The 22,888-nt window shown below is 43.7% G+C and overlaps 2 protein-coding genes and 1 pseudogene across 2 annotated transcripts in view; 1 reads left to right on the top strand and 2 right to left on the bottom strand.

The window, feature by feature from the left end:
* Mcm6 (minichromosome maintenance 6) overlaps nucleotides 1-15,090 on the top strand; it is a 39,658-nt gene extending 24,568 nt beyond the window's left edge. Inside the window, exons 13-17 of the mRNA XM_050179226.2 lie at nucleotides 655-783; nucleotides 1,308-1,469; nucleotides 1,969-2,329; nucleotides 8,074-8,237; nucleotides 14,602-15,090. Coding sequence (XP_050035183.1) covers nucleotides 655-783; nucleotides 1,308-1,469; nucleotides 1,969-2,329; nucleotides 8,074-8,237; nucleotides 14,602-14,718 — 933 coding nt within the window. The 3' untranslated portion in view covers nucleotides 14,719-15,090. The remainder of the gene's footprint in view (nucleotides 1-654; nucleotides 784-1,307; nucleotides 1,470-1,968; nucleotides 2,330-8,073; nucleotides 8,238-14,601) is intronic.
* LOC140218411 (piggyBac transposable element-derived protein 4-like) lies at nucleotides 5,763-7,633 on the bottom strand (annotated as a pseudogene).
* LOC140218631 (tigger transposable element-derived protein 6-like) lies at nucleotides 8,511-11,491 on the bottom strand. Its single transcript, XM_072288459.1, has one exon. It carries the CDS (start codon nucleotides 10,747-10,749, stop codon nucleotides 10,159-10,161), a length of 591 nt encoding a protein of 196 aa, XP_072144560.1. The 5' UTR covers nucleotides 10,750-11,491; the 3' UTR covers nucleotides 8,511-10,158.
* Nucleotides 15,091-22,888: the final 7,798 nt, after the last annotated feature.

Here is a 22,888-nt window from a genome sequence, read left to right on the forward strand (position 1 = left end):
CGAGCCACACACACTGTGATGCAGCTGGGCTTGAATATGAAGATGACACTGGTGCTGGCAGTGATCAAAGGGCAGGTGAGCCTCTGTGCATTTCTGTGCATAGGCATTGTTGCAATTAATGGAGTGTGCACCAAAACGATTTAATTGCTCGTCTCCGCATTGAATTCACTTTCCAGCATTCCTGAAAGCATTCTGTGGGCAGCGTGGGAGTCAGTATGGTGTATTTAATATACAAGTGACAAAATTTAACATGGTATGCATTTATTGACTGGTGCACGACAAGTCACTACAGTGATCGAATGCATTACAGTCGTCGAAGGAAAGATAAAACTGTTTTAATGCAAGCCGAGTGATGGTTTTGGTTTTGCGCACTGTACCGCAAAATTGATCGGAATCTACATTTAGAGGGGCTCTCCTTAGTTAGGACTACTTTGTATTCGAATAAATTTCTGGTCCTCTTGGTGTTTGAACTTACGAGATTCTACTGTATGTATTAATAAAGTTTCACTGTGCACATATACAGTAATTCTAGATAAAGCTAACATCTTAACATGCAGATGTGGCCTTACAACCTCGGCAAGCTTCAAGTGCTTGTCATGGCTTTGTGGTGTGGTTAATTCTCCCTCCACTTCTTTTTCCTTTCATTAATTACAGGTCACAGACTATGCTATTGCAAGGCGCATCATAGACCTCCACTGCCATCATGAAGATAGTCTTGAGAAAAAATACAGTCATGAAGACATTCAGCGTTACATCCAGTTTGCACGTATGTTTAAGCCTAAGGTGAGCAGGTCGCTTTTATTTCAACTGTGGTACCAGGAAAGCCTAGGAGCATTAGCTTGCCTACGCGATTGTTTTCAGCTGTTTATAGTGGCCTTCAAACTTTATCTGTGACATTATAGTAGCCATTGCTGTGGCAGCTTCCTGCTAGTGGTCATTATCATATCATGACAATGATAATATATTCATATGTATGAAAGATTAAAGAAAAAAAAAGGTGGGTTGACCAATATCAAAGCTGGGAACGTTTCCTCTCAAAAGTAGTGCCCCAACTTTCAGTGCATGGCCATTGTAGGAAACTGTGCACCGTAAAGCATGCAATAAACTTTTGCAGATTTAACCCTCCAATACAATTACTAAGCACCCTAATTAAGTAAAAGAAGTTTGTTTTCATTGCTTTGGCATTTTACTGGCTTCATCATTCATAAACAAATGATTTTGTTATTCTTCACTCGCTCCTTGTTCAGTAACATGGTTCACCTGATGACTTGCTGCATATCTGTGATGAGCATACTAACTGTTAACAGGTCAGCACAGAGGCACGGGACTACCTCGTGGAACAGTACCGGCAGCTGCGGCAGCGTGATGCCGGAGGCCTGTCCAAGTCATCATGGAGAATTACCGTGCGGCAGCTGGAGAGCATGGTGCGCCTCGCAGAGGGCATCGCTCGGATGCACTGCTCAGACCAGGCAAGTGGACCTGAACAAATAAAATCGGTTTTCTGGTTGTTTTTGGCATCCTTTATATTTTACGATTTATGATTTTCAATTTTGTGATTTGTAACACCATTAATTTTATGATTCTCACTTCACACCTAGTTCAGGGCAAAACTGATTTCTAAAAAATACAAATACAGTCTTCGACCGGTATTTAGGCCCCAATTTCCTGCTTGATTATTTGGATCGCCGCAGCAGCTGTTAGAGACTCACACGCAGAACGAATGTATAACGTCAGCCAAAGTTTTGGTCATTCTTGCTGTGACTGCAGAGCAGGGTTGGTCAGTATCTCTACAAAACAGTCTGAAATACTTTTCTTAGCAGTCAACATCATTTTCTACCATGGTCTAGTATTTTCTGGCTTTGACTGCAGTATTTTTTAATCTTACGATTGGCAGTCTGCAGCTGATCTCTTCATAATGAATGCTATCTTTTCATATTTTTGTTTTTCCATGGCAACAACTACCCGCAGGTCCTTCCCAAGCACGTGAAGGAGGCGTATCGGCTACTCAATAAGTCCATTATTCGTGTCGAGCAGCCTGACATCCACCTTTATGAGGAAGAAGAAGAAGAGAATGAGGCGGAGGGTGAAGACAATGCAGATGCCATGGAGGTTGATGAGCCACCTGCTAACGGGGAGGCACATGGCGAAGGGGACGATGTGAGTGACATTGGCATCATCCAGCCCAAGCACAAGAAGAAGGAAGCGGATGCCAAGAAGCCGCACTTGACAGCTGCTCAGCAAAAAACACTGACACTCTCTTATGAGGACTACAAGAAGACAGCAAACCTGCTCGTGTTACATCTGCTGCGCGAGGAGAGTCGCATGGAAGGTGTGTGCAAGTATCTTTATGCCTTGCAACCTCTGAAGCCTGGTTCATATTGGCACTTGAAGCATGCTGTTGAACATTCTTCTATTACAGTCTGTGCCTGTTTTAACTAGGGCTGTACGAATACATGAATATTACTGTATCAAATCAAATAGTGAACGTTTGAATAATTTGAATTGCAAATTGAATATATACTATTAGATTTTTCGAATATTCAGCATACAGTGGAACCCCGTTCAGACGTTTTTCACTGGACCGGGGAAAAAAACGTAACAGCCGGGAAAACGCAACAGTGAGGAAAGCTCCGAAAATGAATGAAAAAAGTGCAGCTTCAACTATAGACAATTTATTTCCACAGAGTGCGCTTAGGACTTAAAAAATCTAGAATGGTGGCTTGCCGTTTCTTTCGCTTGCTAGAAATCGCCACACGTTTCTCAATATCCCGGAAGGCCGCATTGCTGTCAGCGTCGCTGTAAGGTGCGACGTACCTGGAAAGAAGGTCCAGAGCCGCGACGGCTTCTCCAAAGCTAGGATTTGGCAACTCCCCGGCATCATGCGGCTCGTGCTCCTTGTCGTCACCGCACCACGGCAATGGCAACGGACGAAGGAATATCCGCAGGAAATTTTGCCCTCTTTGGCATAATCCTGCTAACGCGCTAACGATTATTTAGTATTCTTGCCGAGCGCGCGCGTCCGAGCAGCCCGGTTGCGCGCGGCGCGGCGTGGTTTCGCGAGAAATATAAACAAGAGAGGGGAGCGGGCCCGATAGGCGGAGCAACGCCATGAGCAACGCCAACTTCCGGCTCCACTTTAGCTTCACAAAGAGTGACGTTAGGGCCTCTCCCGAGTTTCCTTCCTCCGTGAGTCGACCCGTCCAAAAACCATGTGGTGACCGTAATCACAGTGATGATAGTTAGAGCATTTTTAACGAATGGCACGGAGGAAGGAAACTCAGGAGAGGCCCTGACGTCACTCTTTGTGAAGCTAAAGTGAAGCCGGAAGTTGGCGTTGCTCCGCCTATCGGGCCAGCTCTCCTCTCTTGTTTACATTTCTCGCGAAACCACGCCGCGCTGCGCACAACCTTGCTGCTCGGACGCGCGCGCTCCACAGCAATACTAAGCGGTTGTTAGCACGTTAGCATGATTCCGCGAAAGAGGGCAAGATTTCCCGTGGATATTCCTTTGTCCGTAGCCATTGCCGTGGCGCGGTACGTTGCGTACAGCGTTGCATGCGCGTTCATTTCACGAACTTTAGTTCCTCCTGACCCACCTGGCCACAACAACATCCGGGAGAGCACGGTCCAGATAACGCAGCGCAACAAAACACGCAGTCCAACGCAAACCTGCCCGCACGGCGGCTTTGCCACGGTACGAAACCTACGGAACAACACGTGTGAGCGCACAGAACCAAAACAAAGCCGCCATTGTAGCCCGAAAGGCGTGGCCGCTACGGCAAAGAAATAAAAAATCAGCAAGAAAGAGGAGAACATACTACGTCACTTCCTCCACACTTTTCTCCTAGCGCGCGGAGGGTGTAGGGCCTCTCCTTAGTTTCCTTCCTCCATGACGAATGCCCACTTAGTGGCGGCCTCTCGAACTGGCGTGCGGCTACTGTGCAGCTTCTTGCAGCCAGTTCTATAGCCAAGCCCAGCCAAAACTCGTCAAAAGCCAAAATGGCGGTTGGAACGCGTTGCCTACTTTAGCCCAGGCGGGTTCGGGGTGCTAAGTTGCGACGTATCATGCGGGAACGTTTTCACAGCTACTACGTAGCAGCGGGGTTCCTTATACATTGGATCCTATGGAAGCTATGCCGGGACTGGATGACAACGACGTAGCAGCCGGGAAAACGCAGCAGTGAGGAACGTAACAGCGGGGTTCTACTGTATTTGGTTTAGAGACTCGTGCGCTTGCAAGTGTGACATGCGCCATGGAGCCCCTCATGCTCGAACTTTTCATGACCCTCTAGATTTCAGAGTCTTTGATAGGTGGCAAATCACGCCGAACTTGACAATGAAACAGTGTGGGCGGTGCTTGCTCTTTACCATCGGCTCTTGTTGCATTCAGAGCAGTGATAGAGTCACATGATGCAGTCATTTCATCTGTCGCACAGATTGGCCTTACGGAAGTTGGGACAGCCCTTCTGCGTTTTGGAGAAAAGCTTGACAGCAAAACTTTTTATGCAATAAATAAAAGATTGCCGCAAAACAAGTACACTATTAAACTGAGAACCCCATTGGTATTCAGTACAACAGAATGTCACTAATTCATTAGCTTTAGGAAGAAAAGAACACTTGATTCTGTTCAAAAGAAGTACTATCAATAAAAAAAATATTTTCCAGACTTTCATATACTAGAACCGAGCTGTAATCAGTGCTGGCATACTAATTTGGCGTTCGCTCTGATAAGAGTAGACCGTATGTATACCTTGATTTTTATGTACCTAAGTTACTGATAACTTGCTAGATTCTTTTTATGCAATGCTTGGAGACTCCTGAGCATGAGCAGCACTGTATTTTCTTGCCCTTTATAAGCATTAAATTCCATGAAAATTTTTCTACTATTTGATATTTGATTCAATGTATAGAGTTTTTTTTTTTAAATCTTGGTTCAATTCTATATTTGATTCAAAATCTACTATTCAGTATTCACACACCCCTAGTTATAAGAAATCAGCCTACAACAGACTTTTTGATATAATGTACCGTAGTTCTCTCTTTGTTTGGGGCTACTGTATGCTTGCAGTGGGCTATAGCTACATGTTGACTACAAGGAATAACATTCGGAGCAAAAAATATTTTGATGGGGAGATGCAGTTGGCTCTGATGCACCGATGTTCACTTGGAACAGATTTGGCTGAACTGATATATGCAATGTGCATTCTGTAGCTATGGTACCAAAAGAAATGTATTAGAGGTCTTCTATTGCAGTTCAAGTTTACTTTTTTACTCAGTAGTGATCATTTCGGACACCCTTCACTTGTCATAATAAAGTTGAACTATTAGACTGAATTATGAAAGGCAGTTGAAATGGCTTATAAAGACAGGCCTGTTAGTTGCTTTGATATGTGGACCTACTTAACTCTTTCCTTACCGCAGAAAACGGCCGTGTTTGCTATGTGTCTACATATTATTTTTTTTCTTGGGAAAATGTTGTTGTACAATGGATTGTTATATATGAAAATGTAGCTGATTGTTTTGCCTTTCCAATGTAATAACATACAAAGTAATCACTGCGACATTTTTTCATATTTTATCTCTGAAAGTTGAAGAAAAGTAGGGAAAACATACATGCGAAGACACGAAATTGACACTACACTTCACCACACATAGAAGAAAAAAAAACTGGGATATACAAATGATTGTCCGTGAACTCAGGTACACTTCCTGAAAATCTGAGCACGCTAGCTAAAAAATTATATTTTCAAGCGCCCTTTGAACTCAGCGCCCATGACGCATGTGCCAATCGGCGAAATAGTTACGCGTAGTCGTAAAACAAAGATGCGCTTCACAGGTGCTGCAAAAAACATTTGTCTTCACTTCTTTCTTGGTTTTCTCATAGCACTGCTTACAGTTCCTTCGGTTGGCGACCTTCTCAGGCTTGTGGCGAACCCAGTCGGGTGGCAGATAAGAGATGCTGGCCGGTTGATCATCATCAAGATTCAAAATTTGCTTGATGAGCATCTCTCGGAAAGAAAGTTGGTCAAAGCGGGCACTCAGACGTAGCTCAGCAATGTCGGGGTGCCCTTTCCGATGCTCTTGAAACAGAATAAAACTATTTACACAAGCAATATCTATGCAGTGGAAAAAGAGTGTTCCACCAGCGCACACATTTACGAAGCACGTTGTACGTTCCAGTGATTTGGTCAGATTTGTCAACGCCCAGCATACCTGCATTGTACTCATGTACCAACAAGGGCTTTCTTATGGTCCTCTCGCTCCACTTGTTGCCCACTTTTGTACGTCTCTTTGCAGGCACATGTTCATTGGCTGTATGAATGGTGCTCATGAGACTTACAGCCTTGCGGTCCTTCCACTGAAGAAACAAGACGTTTCCTTCCCTTATCCAACGAATGTCTCCACGTTCAGCTTTCTTTTCCCATTTTGGATCTTTCAGATCGCCAGGGAAGCCTCGACGATCTTTTCTCGTTGTTCCACATGCCAGCGTTTTGCACTGAAGGAGGTGTTCGAAAAGGTGCTTCGAAGTATAAAAATTGTCCATGTAAATTTTGTATCCCTGTCCTAAATATTTATCACAAAGCTTACCCACTACATCAAAAGCCAATCCATGCGGTCCCGGTCTCTCCCGCTTGCCCGTGTAAACGAAGAACTGTAAGGTGTATCCAGTTTCTGACTCAGCTAAAACCCACAATTTGTAGCCCCACTTCGTCACCTTGTCCCGAATATATTGCCTGATTCCCGAGCGTGCTTTGGATTTCACCATCCTTTCATCGACTGAAATGGCTTCCCGTGGCTGAAAAAATCGTGCCGACGTCTCGTTGATCTCTCGAAGTAGTGGGAGTACCTTCCGCAGTTTGCCAGCTGAAGCAGCACTGTCATCCTCAGGGTCCAAGACATGCAAAAAAGCAAGCAGGGAGAAGAAACGCTTCCTGCTCATGATCTTCCCTGGAAGTAGACCGCCGTAGATTGTTCCAGTGTTCCAATACAAGTGGAGTCTAGGAAGTTGCACGATGCCCATGTAAATCAATAGCGCAATGAAGCGCAACATCTCAGGGGGCGTGACCTCTAGCCAAGAGCCATCTGGCTGAGCATAGCTTGGTTTCTCAAAAATTTTCATCCACGCATACTTGTTTGTGTGTGCACAGAAAGTGGAAATCATTTCAGCGGTAAAAAACATCATGAACATGTCCAGTGCACCAAGAAACCTCCGCGTCTCACTCCGGCGCGTCACGTCCAGGTGTACGCCAGGTGCGCGATTCGGTGAAAACCTGACTCGGCACGGCGTGTTTGGCAAAATATCGCCTCCGTATGTAGTTGACACCCTAAAAGAAAAACGTAAACAGGTGTCGTCATTTACAAAGCACGCGCATCGTATAACAACACTGACATCCGAAACTATGCTTACCTTGCCACGCTAGTTGAAGGTCCGGGCTGTGTAGAGGAATCATCACTGTCGGAGTCGAAATCCGATGATCCAACGTCCTCTACGGACTCCTCACTACTGCTCATATCGATAATATGAGCATCAGAAGCAGCGGAATCACTTTGAGAAGACTTCTTTTTCAGCGGCGCGCGACGCGTTTTCGGCGGCATGTTGGAAAAACTCCTCGCTACCTTCTCCGCTGCTTTTTTTTTTCTCGCAGGAGCCTTCGCGCTAAAACGCAAAAAAACATATAGAAAGTGCGCAGTAGTTCTTCTATTACTGGCCAGATGGCGCCACACGTCCGTAACAGCGGAGTTTTATTTTTGGCGGGGCATTCAAAACCATCGATCCATAGTGATCGATGCTCTATGGCGCGGTAAGGAAAGAGTTAAGTCATGGTAGCCTATCATTCTCAGTACACTGTGTTGTTGCAATGTTGATTGCTTATGAATTCATGCAGCAGCTCACTTGTGGTATATTTTCAAATTATTGTTTGCACTGCAGAAGAGTCAAGTCAGAATGGTCTTATTGAGTAACTTTTAATTTCCTCCGCAGAAGTAAATACGTATAGCAAAAGAATGTGAAAATGTGGCTGGCCTGAACTCGGTGCCATTGCTCTTTTTGTCTTTCTTTCCTTTGCTGCAACAGCTGCAGAGCAGGAAGGGGCAGCAGCTGATGATCATGGTGGTGTTCGGCGCATGGATTTGATCAACTGGTACCTGAAGGAAATTGAGAGTGAAATAGAGACAGAGGAAGAGCTCATCCAGCGTAAGACTGTTGTGGAGAAAGTTATTGACCGACTTGTCAACCGGGTGAGTGTGCCCTTAGCCTGAAGCTGCTTTTTAAAATTTCATATGAAACACTAAAGAATGTGTGTGAGTAGGCCCTCTGTGGTTCTTAATTAAATAGAGTTCGCCAGTGATATTGTCGGTGACGTTATTCTGGCGCTGTTGCTTTCTTAAACTGTGGGCTGGTGCCTAGTCTGCTTTTTTTTTTGTATGTAAGCGTGTAGTTGCAATTTTTGCATTGCTAATCTAATTGTGCATGTGTTTGCGATAAGGTTTATTTGTCAGTGTATTGTTGTGTTTCTTTTTTTTTTTACCTTGTACTGCATCCAGTCAGGCAGCAGTTCATTGTCGCCAGACAAAACCAACTTTTCTGATTTTGCAAAAGTTGCGAGTATTATGTTATGTACAAAATCAGTGTTTATAGGTTTTTAAAATTGTAATGAATTCCGTGTCCACTTTTTGTTGTTGACCGAAAGAGCGACTAGTAGAATAGCGATACATGGTGGTGAATGTTGTATTGCATCCAAGCAGGTGGTACTTGGAACAGATACCATGTTCAGATCCATGAAGAGGTTTCTATTAGCAGTGATGATGAGCCAACAAACTCTGTTAACCCTTCTTAGTTCCTAGGAATGTTACGGTAATGCCCACGAGGGAAGATGAGAGTGTGTATCTGATTATGAATCGTACCAGAAAATACTCAATCAAGCATTTTCGAAAAGACTGTTGCCATTAAGCCAAGATTGGCCTAACGGCAGCACTCCCAATTTTTCGACATTTACTAAATTCACTTTGCAAACGTCTTGAACATTGCCACTTTCTCATAGAGGTCTATGGGCATCCCATGTCTAATGGGCTTGCATTATTCTGTAATCCCACCCTTTTATGTAATACCTCCTGGAGTGCTCTTTAAGGTAATAAATTGAACTGAACTAAGGGAGTGAGCACTAGAATTGGCACAGATCAGGGAAAAATCATTCATGCCTCATTCCAAGTAACATGTACCGTATGTTGTTTTGATCAGGTGGCCCAGTATGCAGTCACTGACCAATAATTCAGATTCACGAGGACAACCTACATGTCCGAATAATTGGGAGTCAAAAATAAGATTCGCCATAAAATATTTCTGCATTCTGCAGTGACCAGGAAAGCTTATCAGTGCATTACTGTATGCACGTAAGCTTGAATGTGACCTGGTCAGTTTGCATTTTAACGATTGTCATGGTGTGGCTACGGGTAGGCGAAAGTACAATGCATGCATCCCAGCTCCATCCCCTGGCAACTTGAGCAGAGGTCGCCCTCACTCTGATAGCTGAATGACCATAGCTTTCTTCGCATCAGTCATTGTCCAGTACTTCCCTCACTTTACATTTAAACCTTGATATAATGAATTTCAATACAGTTAAACCTGGATATAACGAAGTTGACAAAAGCTCGCAATTTTTCGTTACATGCAGGTGTTGCATGAAAGCTCGTACGAATGATGCAGAAACAAAACCAAATAGCTCAAGATATCCGTGAAGGTGAACATTCAACTTCAAGCATTTATTTTACAGCAAAAAACTGCGTAATTTCCGCTTGCTTCTTCGGCACGAGTGAAGGCACAACACACCGCTCCAATGAAGCTAAATCGTGTAGAGCTCCTTCATCGTCGCGCGAGCCGACGAAATGGCGCATAATGTCCATTGCGTTCATCACCTCCTTTGCAGTAGGCACGTCACACGGATCTGCCTCACAGGCACCATCATCACCGCCATCGGGATTTTGCATGCTTTCAGCTACTGCTGCATCAGACATTTCTTCTGTAGGCACGGCGGCGTTGTCGGCAAACAAAAAGTCACTCAGTTCAACGTCGTCGGGTACACCACTGTTAGTACGTAGCTCGTTCCACGCTTCGGCCACATCGGATGGAGTAGAAAGGTCTTCCTCCTCCTCCTCGTCGGCACTAGCCCGTGCGTTTTTGGCTATTCTGGCCTTTAAAAAAGCAATTCGCGATAACTTCTGCCCTGACTGCTTGCCAGGAGGCAGCAAGCATCTTGACTGCTTGATAAATGTCGATCTTCATCTCCCGTTCCAGACTGATGTCAAGAAGTATCTTCAGGATTAGTCGGCGCCGGTAACTGCATTTAAAACTGTTAATGACCCCTTTGTCCAGGGGTTGTATTAGGGATGTGCAGTTGGCCGGGAAGTAATGCAGTTCGATGTTCGACAGCTGCAGGCCCTCGACGTGATGCGCCGAGCAATTGTCCAGCAGTAAGCAAACTTGACGGCCTTGCCGCTTCACGTCCTGGTTAAATTCCTTTAACCACTCAGAAAATATTGGCCGAGTCATCCACGCTTTGGAATTCGCCACATACTTCACGGGCATACGCTTCGTTCCCTTAAAACACCTGGGACGGGCACTTTTGCCGACAGCTAGCGGGACTCGCTTGTCTGTGCCGTCGAGGTTGGCACACAGCAGAATCGTTATGCAGAGCTTGCTCTGCTTTCCACCGCGGTCATCGCCTTTTAACACTAGCATGCGGCCCGGAAGCATTTGATAAAATAGAGCTGTCTCGTCGGCATTGTAGACATCAGCTGCCTCGAAGCGACTCAGGATTCCAGGCAGCTTGTCAGCCACCCACGAAGCAGCAGCATCGCTGTCTGCGGAGGCAGATTCACCGCTGATTACTCTTCCAACGACACCGTGCCGGCTCTTAAATCCCTGCAGCCACCCGTTACTTGCCTTGAAATCATCATGGCCCAAGATACACGCAAAATCCTTTGCCTTCTGTTGTAAGATCGTGCCAGTTATGGGTACATTTCTGGCTCGTGTGTCCAAAAACCACGTGAACACTGCCTTGTCCACATCAGTATATGTGGACAGCTTCAGTCTTTTTCTTCGAGCTTGTTCCCGACTCCACTGCGTTTCTGATGCTGTGTTCCGCGCTCAAAATCGTTGATAGTGTGCTTGCTGGAATGCTGAAATGGGCGGCAATGTCCCTTCTTCTTCTCGCCCGTTTGTCTTCATAAGACAGAACTTTTCGTTTTCTGGCAGTAGAACTCATCACGACCAACCGACGACGCAGTTACAAGCAGAGACGCACGACTACACGCCGACAGGCAGGCCTAGCACCTCCAAAACAAGTCGGACAAACCAGTACCAGAGCACAGTTGACACACGCACACGTGCAGAACGCAGGACAACACTCAAAATGGCGAATGCAACGCATCGTCGTTCGTCATGGAGTGTCGTTCGTCATCGTCCCTCCCCCTCTCCCTACCGGCGCCCTGGTAATGAAAGAACCAGCTATCAGCGTTGCTTTTCAAGTGAATTCTTACACATAAGTGTGTCTAAGCCGTTAAAACAAATGAAAATCACAAAATAAGAATGCTTGTCCTCAAATCCATACGAAACAAAATAAATTTGCAAGAGAAATCAACTGCCGATACCAATGCCACCTGGTGTCACGCTAGACAAGCAAAGCCTGAAAAGACTGCTACTTTAGGCACGGAGCGGCGCTAGTCGCCGCTATCATCATCATCATCGCCAGCTTTGCTCGGTCACGGAAATTCCTGGCGTTCGCGTAGCTGCTGGCTCCTTACAGTATTAACATTCAATAATCTATAGCATTTCATTTTCCTTAAAAGTGCAAAAAGTAATGACTGATCAGCTTTGTGAGTTCGTTACATCAAGGCTAACCGCTGCAACGCGTTCGTTACATCAAGGTCGAAAATACATGGGCTTCAATGGGGGCAGCGTTAGGGAATTCAAAAACTTCGTTAGATCTAGGAATTCGTTACATATAGGTTCGTTACATCCAGGTTTAACTGTACTATAAAAATATCTTTGATATAACAAAGTATTTAACTTTTCATAACTTCATGTCGGTAGAACATCTTGATGATAGAACTTGACAATTACAGCTTATGATATTGACAGCTGTACTTATTTATCCTTTTCTCCGGGACTGCATTTCACCCAGTGCAAGACGCGCCTGCATGATTCGGAACTTACTCAAATGTTATCGTTCATTTTATCTGTTGTGCATGTTCTCGCCGAATGAGATTGTATGCGTGACACGAGTTGTGTAGTACTTTCTGGAAGGCACGCGGGCACCAGCAGTTATCCTGGAACCTTCAAAGTCATGCATGAAACCCGGCGTGCTTGACCTGCACATCAGATTTTCGACGATCACCGACTGTGCTCACCGCTATCGTTGTTCTTGACTGTTGCTTGTTATTTCTAGGTACAGATCCGCCCAATAAAGAGCTACTTTTGCGATTCACAGTTTTCACTACCTTGTTCATCTCCATCACTACAATGTGACATATGGTGGAGGTAGCTTTGTGTTCACGCACTAGGTGCCACCACGGACCAGCGAGCTAGCTGCAGGCTGCAAGGATTGCTGCCAGAGTACGAACCACTTCCCGAGAAGACCATTGAAATGAAGGCCAAGTCAACAGCCACAAGGCAGCCCCAGTGTCCCCCATCGTGCTGCAACCTCCTAGGGAGCCACCGACCTTCCACGGATCATCCCTTGAAGACACGGAAAACTGGCTGGAAACATACGAAAGGGTCGCTACATTCAACAACTGGAACTCTGATGACAAGCTGCAGCATGTATACTTCTACTTCGAAGACGCCGCCAATGTGTGGCTTGAAGATCTTGAGCCCACCCCGACAATGTGGAACCTCTTCCGCGGCACCTTCTTTAACACCTTCGCAAGTGTCGTCTGCTAAGAGAGGGCGGAAGCGATACTGGAATCCCATGTGCAGCTCCTAAACGAGAGAGAGAGAGAGAACAACTTTCTTGAAAAATGCCTGCAGAATCGGTTAGGCTCCCTCCACTCAGGGAGGAAAAGCTTTTACCGCGACGCGGCCACTATGTCAGTCTCGTGCATTCCTAAACGTCTCTTAAACGAGAACATTGCGATCTACACGGAAGAGATGATCCTCCTGTTCTGCCACGCTGACCCAGACATGTCTGAGGACAGTAAAGTTCACTTCCTCATGCATGGTGTGAAGCTTTTTTCCGGATTGATTCACAGTCCACCCAAGACTGTCGCAGTTAACACGTATACTTATACATCCTTTTCTCAGATACTGCATTTCACTTGCTAACAGCCTAGTTCACCAGATGTCACATTCTAGTGACAGTGAACACAGCAGCGAAAACTGTGAATTACGAAAGTAACTCTTTCTTGGGCGAACCTATGCTCAGAAAAAAACAAAACAAAAAGAAGAAAAACAAGCAAGAGTCGAGCACGATAGCAGCAAGCACAGTCGGTAATAAGGGAAAATCTTATCTGCGTAAAACATGTGTCTTTCATGCATGACTCGTCGAAGGTTCTAGGGTAATTTCTGGTGCCCGTGTGCCTTCCAGAAAGTACCACACAATTCGTGTTGCGCATACAATCTGATTACACAATGTTTGGTGAGAACATACACAACAGATAGAATCAGCGATAACATTTGAGTAAGTTCCAAATCATGCAGGTACGTCTTGCACTGAGCGATAACTCATCAAGTTGTTAGCCGGTGAAATGCAGTCCCTGAGAAAAGGATAAATGAGCACGCGTGTCATTTTTATGTGTTTCATGTTGATTAAGGTCCAAGCTCTCTAAAATCTCGATAAAATATTGGCAATCTTCAGAGTGCCATTAGTACTTTGCTATAACGCTTATTTCTACAAACCAGTTTTGATTCTGGTAATAGGGGACGAATGCATCAAGATGTTACTGTACACTGGCTCTCTTTATTCATGCAATCGCGTTGACTGCCACAGAAAAGCGCAGGTCCTACACACACCCCACTCCAGAAAAGAAAAATGTACAGACCACTGTTAATAATTTTGTGAGCAACGTCATTATACATAGCCTTATTGCTACGCGACATCAGCAAATTTAGCTCTTTGTGATGACATTGTAGTAACGTTGACAACGCTGTAACGGCCGCGTGCAAGCCACAATGTGCAGGCAAGAGTGAGCCGCGAGCGCACCTCCGAACTGGTTTCTCTCTCCCCTATCTCCACTCTCCACCAACGGTGAGGAGAGGAAAGGGCGAGCAGTGCCAAGGGGGGCTGAACCAAAAGAAAAACAAAACCAGTTGGCACTTGGGATTCACGCCATCAAGTTGTCTCTCTTCTCCACGCATACTTGCGTCCCAACAATGCCAAGTATGGCATTTTGAGACCAACCTTAGTATGAAATTTTAAAAAAAAAAAGTGATAAGTGTCGCCTTTTTACATGTGAGAAATGTGTGTGGTGAAGTTTTGAAAAGATGCGCTCCTTTTAAACATCTTGTTTGCTGCCGATTGGTTTCCCACAATGGGGTACTGTGATGAAAATTGGAAGGTGGCATGTTGTGAAAACTAGCATTAATTGTTGTGCTCTGCTTCCTTGGCAGGATCACATTCTTATTGCGCTCTCCAAGAGTGGCCTGAAAGGTGCAGAAGCAGATGGTGAAGGAATTGAAAACCCCATCCTGGTCGTTCACCCCAACTTTGTCCCTGAGCTGTCATGAGCACTCCTCAGGATTGTCCACATTTTTTTCTTTTGCCTATGGCACGCCATACTGGGGACATGCAGCAGCTTGTTCACATGTACAAAGTGTATATATATTGTACTGCATATTGCCCACACTTTCAAGAGACTGGGCCACAGCATCCTCATATTTTTTTATATGTATTTGCACATTTAAGGGCATTGATTATGGCTGGCATCTGCATTTAGCAGTCCAGTATTTGTGAACACTGGCATTCATGTCAGTGAGTTTTTAATTACATTTTGAATTTATATACAATACTCTGCTTTTGCACAGTCATTTTGGTACTTTTAACGTACCCTGTTGAGCACTTGTGCAAGTTACTGTGTTAAATAAAAGAAATGCTGGTTCTTTGTGTTTGTGATGTCATGCATAAGTTAACTAGCTTATTCAGTAACAGTGCCATCACACAAATCAAGCTCTGTATTGCATTGCCATCATAATTTTATGCCGCCCGTGGTGCTTTTGTGCACACAAGATACTTTCAGATGTTATGGAGGTATCGGTGGCTAAAGGTACCTCCAAAGAAAGAGCTGAAATATATTTACTTTATGTGGACTGTAAAAAGCACAAGTGTTAGTAATCCTTACTAAATATGTCTGCCTTGCGCATCATAAATGTAATTACGGTCGCACTTCATTACAGTAAGACTTCTGGCTATACGAAACATGTTATAACTAGGTATAGTAAATATAATGGAAGTTTAATCACAATTTCTTTTAAAATTTCCAAAGAAACCCAAGCGTCAAAATTTAATTTTAAAGGAATACTAAAGAAAAATATTAAATAAAGCCATACTGAAAGATTAGGCTTCCTCATCATTCACAGCAAGAAAAACGCTTTTGTAAGCAAGGAAATGACGAAAATGGAAGATCGGATTGCCACTACCTATTTTGACCATGGTTGTCCCTCTCTTGTGAAAGTGAAAGTTATTTCTTTTCAATAAAAAGAGGGTGCCAAGACAAAGGCAAGAGCCTGACAAAGTCCTGGTCACCCGTAAAACAGCTGGCATTGTGCATTAGCACTTCACAACAAATTCACAATGAATTTCTCAAGCGTTGTAAAAAAGCATCTTGTGACATCAGCACTGGCTATTCTAATTGTTCAACCACAGCTACATGTTAGAATTGAAGAGTTAGCTTCTCAACTTGTGATAATATTGCATTAGGGCACAGTTGTCACTCTACATCACCAGCCATTGCTAACTGCACAGTATCAACAAGCTTTAGTTTCGGTCAGCTATGCTTATACTTCAGCTTGGTGAATGACAGTTTCCACTTCGTGGCATGTCTTTCAGTGAAACCGTGGTCATCATCCGAGATGTGCCTTTCGCTATAGCGTGCACATCCCGATTATTTTTTCGCCAGTCAGCTGGTCGGCAACAGTTCGCCCGTCTATCGGGCGAGCTGGATGCCAGAATGCAGACCGCGGTATCGCCTGCGCATTGCACTGAGTGAAAACGAACTATTACTCACGCAACTGCTGCAAACGAAAGTGTGGTCGCTGTCGGTGCAATCGTGGATAGATGACAACCATGCAATTTTGAAGGCACGTAGCCAACACACTCCGAGTCAAAATTAAACAGCTATTTGCCGCATCCACTGTGGATGAAACCGTGGTCACTATGGACGCCGCAATCACAAATGCTGAATACACTGTTTCGAAGGTGTGCAGCCAACGCACTCTTAGTCAAAATGAAACTACTGCATACGAAACCACGGTCGCGACTGACTTGATCACGGGTGACGACTTCGCGGTTCTGAAAGGCATGCGGCTAACGTGCACAAGTGAAAACGAAACTTCTAGTAAGCGCAACCGTTGCGGACGGAACCGAGCACGTGGTCGCTATTGACAAGATCACGGATGGCGACTACGGAGTTCTAAAGGGGCGTGCCCAACGCTGTGTCATGTGCATCGGCAAACGTAAGAAGGGCTATAAAGACAAACGCAAAGCATTGCGACGTTCCTGTTGTTTTCCTCTGATATGCGGCTATGCGGACCACGCCACTTCGTTTCGGTTGGACGCTAGCGCCGCTTTTGCACTTTTACGTCGTGCATTTGTGGCGCTCTAAGGTCTTTCGGTCAAATACGTCCCAATTAACGAGAGTTTGACGCGATTAAATATTGCATATGCCTGCTAGGACTAGATGAGTCCAAATTATCCAATTTCCCAAATTAACAGGGGTCGAATTAACCAGATTTTACTGTAATCTATTGATCTAACTCTGCTGAATATTTTCTTTTAGTTTCCTTTTAACAAAGCAAAAATTTCCTTCAAAGGGTTATAATGAACTTTTCCTTAGTTCAGAATGAAAAATACGCTATTTTGTGCCAATTAGGCTGAAATCTGGTGGTGCACAACGCTGCTACTTGTCCATACCTCCCAAATTTTTCCTCAAGCTGACAAATTTGTGCTCATTCTGCAATTTTACGGGTGTTGTTTTAAGTTCTATGAAAACAATAAAATCTATTTGCAAAAGTGTTTTAAAGCTCAAGGTCCCTACCTTGAGCTCAAGGTCCCTACCTGAGGGGGTCAGAAAATTTGGTTAACAAATTTTCTGACCCCCTATTGTGAACGTTGTTTTTGTACGTCTCCACTTTTTGTTGTTTCTGTACTTCCACCAATCTTCGAGTCACCTCTTACTAATCTATCGCGGACATGTTTACTTTCCCACTGCTCTTGCTGAACCCAAGGTTTTCAAGGAGTCCAGTAGTGCCTAAATAGACCACTGGGCAGATATCTTCACATTCTAATAAAACATGCTCTATTGTTACTCTAGCTTTACTGCAGCAAGCACAGGCTTCTTCTTACATCTCGCTTTATAGGTGAGTGTTCTAAGGCATCCTGATCTCGCTTTGAAAAGTAATCAGCTTCCTTTTGAGGTATCATAAATTGTTTCTTTCATGATTTAGTTTTTTCCTCTTAAGTAGCTGCTCATGGCAGGTTTATTTTCCATTGCCGCCACCCATGCGATTGTTTCAGCCTCTCTGACTTTCCGCTTGATGTTCTTTGTTGCTGTGTTGCTCAGCCTACAGGCCACATACTTGCTGGTAAGCTTCCTAGTTCTTTTCCTCAACTGTGAATCAATATTTTTCCTGTAGAAATCCTTCAACACTCTCCCAGCCCATTTACTTTCTTCCATATTCCTCAGTCGTTCTTCATAATGAATTTTACTGTGAGCTTCCCTCACTTCAAAACTTGTTCAGCCCATGTCACCTTGCATAGCTTCATTTGTAGTCTTCCCCTGAGTACCCAACGCGAGGCGTCCCACTGACCTTGATTGCCATGGAGTCTTGATTGTACCCCTAATTTCAGGCAAACAACTGCATTTCAAAAAGTAAGTCCTGGAACCATTACACCTTTCCACATACCCCAGAGCACCAAGTACCTATTGTATCCCCACAGCGCTTTGTGCTTCATTATGGCTGCATTTCTCTTCCCCTTTACTGTTATTGTTTTTTCCTGTGTTTCCATATATCTATTGCCTTTGTTTATCCATATACCAAGATATTTATATTCTTTTACCCGAGGTATTTTCTGGCCCTGTATTGCCACTGTCTGTTCACTGTTTTCATTGAATACCATAACACCTCATTTTCTAACGCTAAATTTCAAACCTAAATTTTCGCCTTCCTGTCCACAGATATTAGCCAGAAATTGCAAATCACTTTGCTTGTTAGCTAGCAACACAATGTCGTCCGCATAAAATAAACCTGGAAGCTGCTGCTCTACTACTGCACCTCCTGTTTGTATGATAGATTAAACCCAATATTACTTCTTTTTAGTGCCTTCTCCATCTTCACCATGTACAGTGCTCACGGAATGAAACGCGTCAATTTAGGGCTAAGTAATGCGCACACTTTCGTTTCAACCGATTGCAGTTCGTGTCACATCGACGTAATTCTGGCGCATACACTTACATCGGAGTCCTGGTCACCTTTGGTGATCAAATTCCTAGCGACATGACATGCTGCTCTCGCCTACTTTGCACATATGTAGGGTTCTACTAAATGCTCCGTGTCCCATTTCATTCCGTGAGCACTGTACATCATAACAGCAGTGGGGATAAAGGACACCCCTGCCTCAGTCCCTTGTTGATATTAACTTTCTCCTCGCTTCTCATCCCTTCCCATTTAACGCAAACAGTATTTTCTAGGTAAATCTCTCTCAAAAGCTGTAGACAATCGTCACCTAAGCCTTCCTCTTCCAGAATATCCCACAAAATGTTGTGGTCTATGTTGTCATATGCTCCTGCAATGTCTAAAAAGGCCACATATAACGGTCTGCTTTCTACTCTTGGTATTTCAATACACTGAGTAAGAACAAATTAGTTATCATCCAAATGCCTACTTATTCTGAAGCCATTCTGAAGTTCTCCCAAAATGCCATTATTCTTTGCCCATGCTTGCAGCTTTAATATTATTGCCTGCATCACTAACCTGTATATTACAAATGTAATGGTCAGTGGTCTATACGAGTGAATTTAATCTTTCTCCCACTTACCTTTATAAATTAATTTCATTCTACATTGTCGCCAACTGTATCATTTAGTTTTTTCCACTGTTTTCACCAGAGCTTCCTTAATTTTTGGTCTTAGTTCATAAATCAGCCTAATGGGAGCCTCGTCTAGCCCTGTGGCTGTGCGCTTAGGAATTTTCTCTTCCGCTTTCTTCCAGTTGAAATTTGTCAGCACCAGCTCCTTTCCCACTTGGGTCTCTTTCATGCTCTTTTTTTTCTTCAAATACAACCTCATCATTGCCTTGGAAAAATTTGGCTGTTATTGTTCGGGTGTATTTAATGCCGCTTCCTCCTCCAGTTTGTTTCCATCTTCATCTAGGATAGGTTGTTGTATTGTTGACTTCCTGTTTAATAGTTTTATGTGGTTCCAAAATATGCTAGGTGTGGCCTTTTTTTTTCTCGTGTATTTCTGACAACCAACGTTCACTTTCACCTTTTATCTTTGCTTGCACCAGTGTTTGAACCATAGACATTTTCTCCCGGTATTTTTCCCATTTACTGGCCACTTCATCCTGCGGCAACTGTGCCTTCTTTGCCTGCCTGTGCTCTCGAGATGCTTTCTGTCGTTCGGCGATCGCTTCTCGTATCTCCCTGTTCCACCAGCTTTTTGGTTTCTTTTTTCTTTTCCACCGAACATGTTGTTTCTCTTTCCGTATTTCTGTCATTATTATACTTAGAAGCTCACTATACTCCCGCTCTTTACTTGGCCATTTGCGAAGTTCTTCCTCGAATCTTGTGACTATATTTGTTATTTGTTCAGCATTCAAATTTGGACTGGCCATATTGCACTCCTTGCTCTCTTTCCTAACTACATATCCCATTTTCAAAATGGTGCGTTTATGGTCACTCCCTATGCGGCTATACCTTTCCTCGTCAATGACAATTTCTCTCAACTTATCATGAATTCCTTGTCATCAGACAGTAATCAATGGTCGATTGCCAGTTTTCCACTTCCCGTATGGCCTGCCCTTCACACTTATTTATTTATTTATTTATAGTACCCTCGGGGCTTACATGAAGGGCTAATAGATATAGATATAGAGAAAAAGAAAACACAATGAGATAACAGTGTGCAGTCCAATGTGAAAATAACGCAAGTTAGAGCAACACAGAAGCTTATCATAAAAATAGACACAATATTATACAGACGAAATATAAATGCCTGTTATACATAATGAAAGAGTGAGAAGATAAGCACATAGTGATAGAGATAAATCCTAATACAAAATATACTGTTTGTAGATTAGGTAGGAAACGGAAATGATTTAGAAACACTTCTGGTCAGAAGAAAACTGAGCTACTCTACACGTGTAAATGTATTAAAGTCAAGGTATACTAGATAATGTTAGTAAATGCCTTACGGAAGTTGTCGGTGTTAGCAATACAGACTTAATGGATTCGGTAGGTGATTCCATTCCTGGCATGTTTTTGGATGAAACGAGTTACCATAAGTAGATGTTCTGTGGGATGGGATGTTCACTTATGACGATGGTCCAAGCGTGCAGAAGTAAAAGGATGGTTTGATGTAGTGCGATTTGAGCGTGGGAATTGAATGGTATATTTTATGGAACAAACAAAGGCGTGCGAATTTTGTTTAGTGAGGGGATATATATTGAGGGCAAGTTTCATGCTCTTTACGCTTGCTGTGCGCTGGTAATTGTTAGGAATAAAATGAACAGAACGATTCTGTAGAGCTTCTAAGTGTTAATTGATGAGGGTCCCATATTGATGATGTGTATTCTAGATTAGGTCGAATGTAGGTGATGTATAGCTGTTGCTTTAGAGAAGGAGGTGCCAGCGGGAAATTGCACTTCAGGTAGCCCAGCATGCGATTAGCTTTGGATGTAATATGTTCAATATGTTACTTCCATGAGAGGTTATTTGTAATGTGCACTCCGAGGTACTTATACCATGATACTGATTCGAGTGAGATGTTATTAGTTACTTGGTTATGTGAGATTCTCATGAATCTACATTTTGAGGCGTTAAGATTGATGTGCCAGCTGGAGCACCAGGTTGTTATGTTATCTAAATCTGATTGTAGTGTAATGATGTCAGAATCATTAGTTACCTTCCGTTAAATTATGCAATCGTCGGCAAATAAACAAACAACTGGTGATTTGATTAGGCAGGTCATTAATATAAATGAAGAAAAGTAAAGTCGCCAACACAGAGCATTGAGGTAAACCCGATTCCACTTGTACGTCTGGTGAGTCATTGTCATTAATAGTTACATATTGAGTACAACTAGAAAGAAAGCTACAAATCCATTTTAATATTAAAGGGTCAATATTTAGAATGCTTAGCTTATAGATAAGTAGCTGGTGATTAACTTTATCAAAAGCTTTAGAAAAGTCTAAAAAGATGCAGTCCGTCGCAAAACATGAGTCCAAAAACCCATGCAAGTCATTAGTAAATGTTAATAGTTGTGTTTCACAAGAATGATTTCCTGAGCCCGTGTTGATAACAGCTAAAAAAATTATTTGATTCAAGGAAATTTGCAACGTGAGTGAAAATTATATGTTCAAAGATTTTGCAAGGCACCGAGGTTAACGAAATAGATCTGTAATTCAGTGGGTTCCCTGATTTAAAAAGTGGGATCACCTTGCCGCTTTTCCAGTCAATGAGTAGGGCACTGTCATTAAGTACCTTGTTAAGGCCTGTATTCATGATAACGAGGTTATGTTGCTCACAAAGATCTAGCATTGACTGACAAAGATCTAGCATCATTCTCAAAACCCTTAATATCAGCACTTATTCATCCCACTAACACTTGATTCTTCTCTGTGCAATTGTTTCCGGTCCACAAATACGTAACGCCCAGCCAAGTTTTTTACCCACTCATTGTACCTGATAACCAAAGGTGCTCTTGACATTTTGAATTTACTCTTTTCCATTTGGTTCCCTGATGGATGAGCATTCCGACTCCCCCTCCCTTTCTTTCCGACTTAGTTTTGTTGCACCCTTCCCAAACATAATTCTCAACCACTGGCGGCTCTTCTGAGTCTCTAAGGTGCTTTTCTGTAACTGCTTACACCCCTATTTGTTCTCTATTTAACTGCTCCTCAATCTTTTCCCACTTTTCCTTTCTTTTGCCACCCTGCATGTTTATGTAGCCTATTGCATGGTGAGCTCTCTTTCTTGTTTTCCTCCTTCTGTTATTGACAACGATACTATTCTGAGGTTCCCCTAGGGGACCTTCTTCATGACTACCTACTCTGGCCTCCTGAGTGCTTGTGGGCCCCTAAAAAAGCAACAGCACCACCAGCAAGTCGCCAGCCCACTTCTCATCCAAGCTTGTACTTGAAGTGGATTTTGTCTCGTTCAAAACCACCACACCTTCTCACTGCCCTGTTTACTTCGACAACCTTGAAACCTTTTTCTCGGCTCATTTTCCATCTTGCCTCATTAGCAGCCACTACGGCTCTTTGTACATGAGCGTCACATACAGGCACCGTGCACACCATGATCTGTTGCACACCACCTGAGGGGACAGCTCGCGCAAGTCGTCTTCGCTTTTGCTCGCTCCATGACAGAACCCAGTGTCCGCCCAGGAAATGTCCTTACCACAACTCTTTTATCGCCTTTCACCCTCTTCAGAATTGCTTCTGAGCACCTAGCCAGGTTTGA

Source organism: Dermacentor andersoni, chromosome 5 (genome assembly GCF_023375885.2).
Source record: "Dermacentor andersoni chromosome 5, qqDerAnde1_hic_scaffold, whole genome shotgun sequence".
Classification (NCBI taxonomy): Eukaryota; Metazoa; Arthropoda; class Arachnida; order Ixodida; family Ixodidae; genus Dermacentor; species Dermacentor andersoni.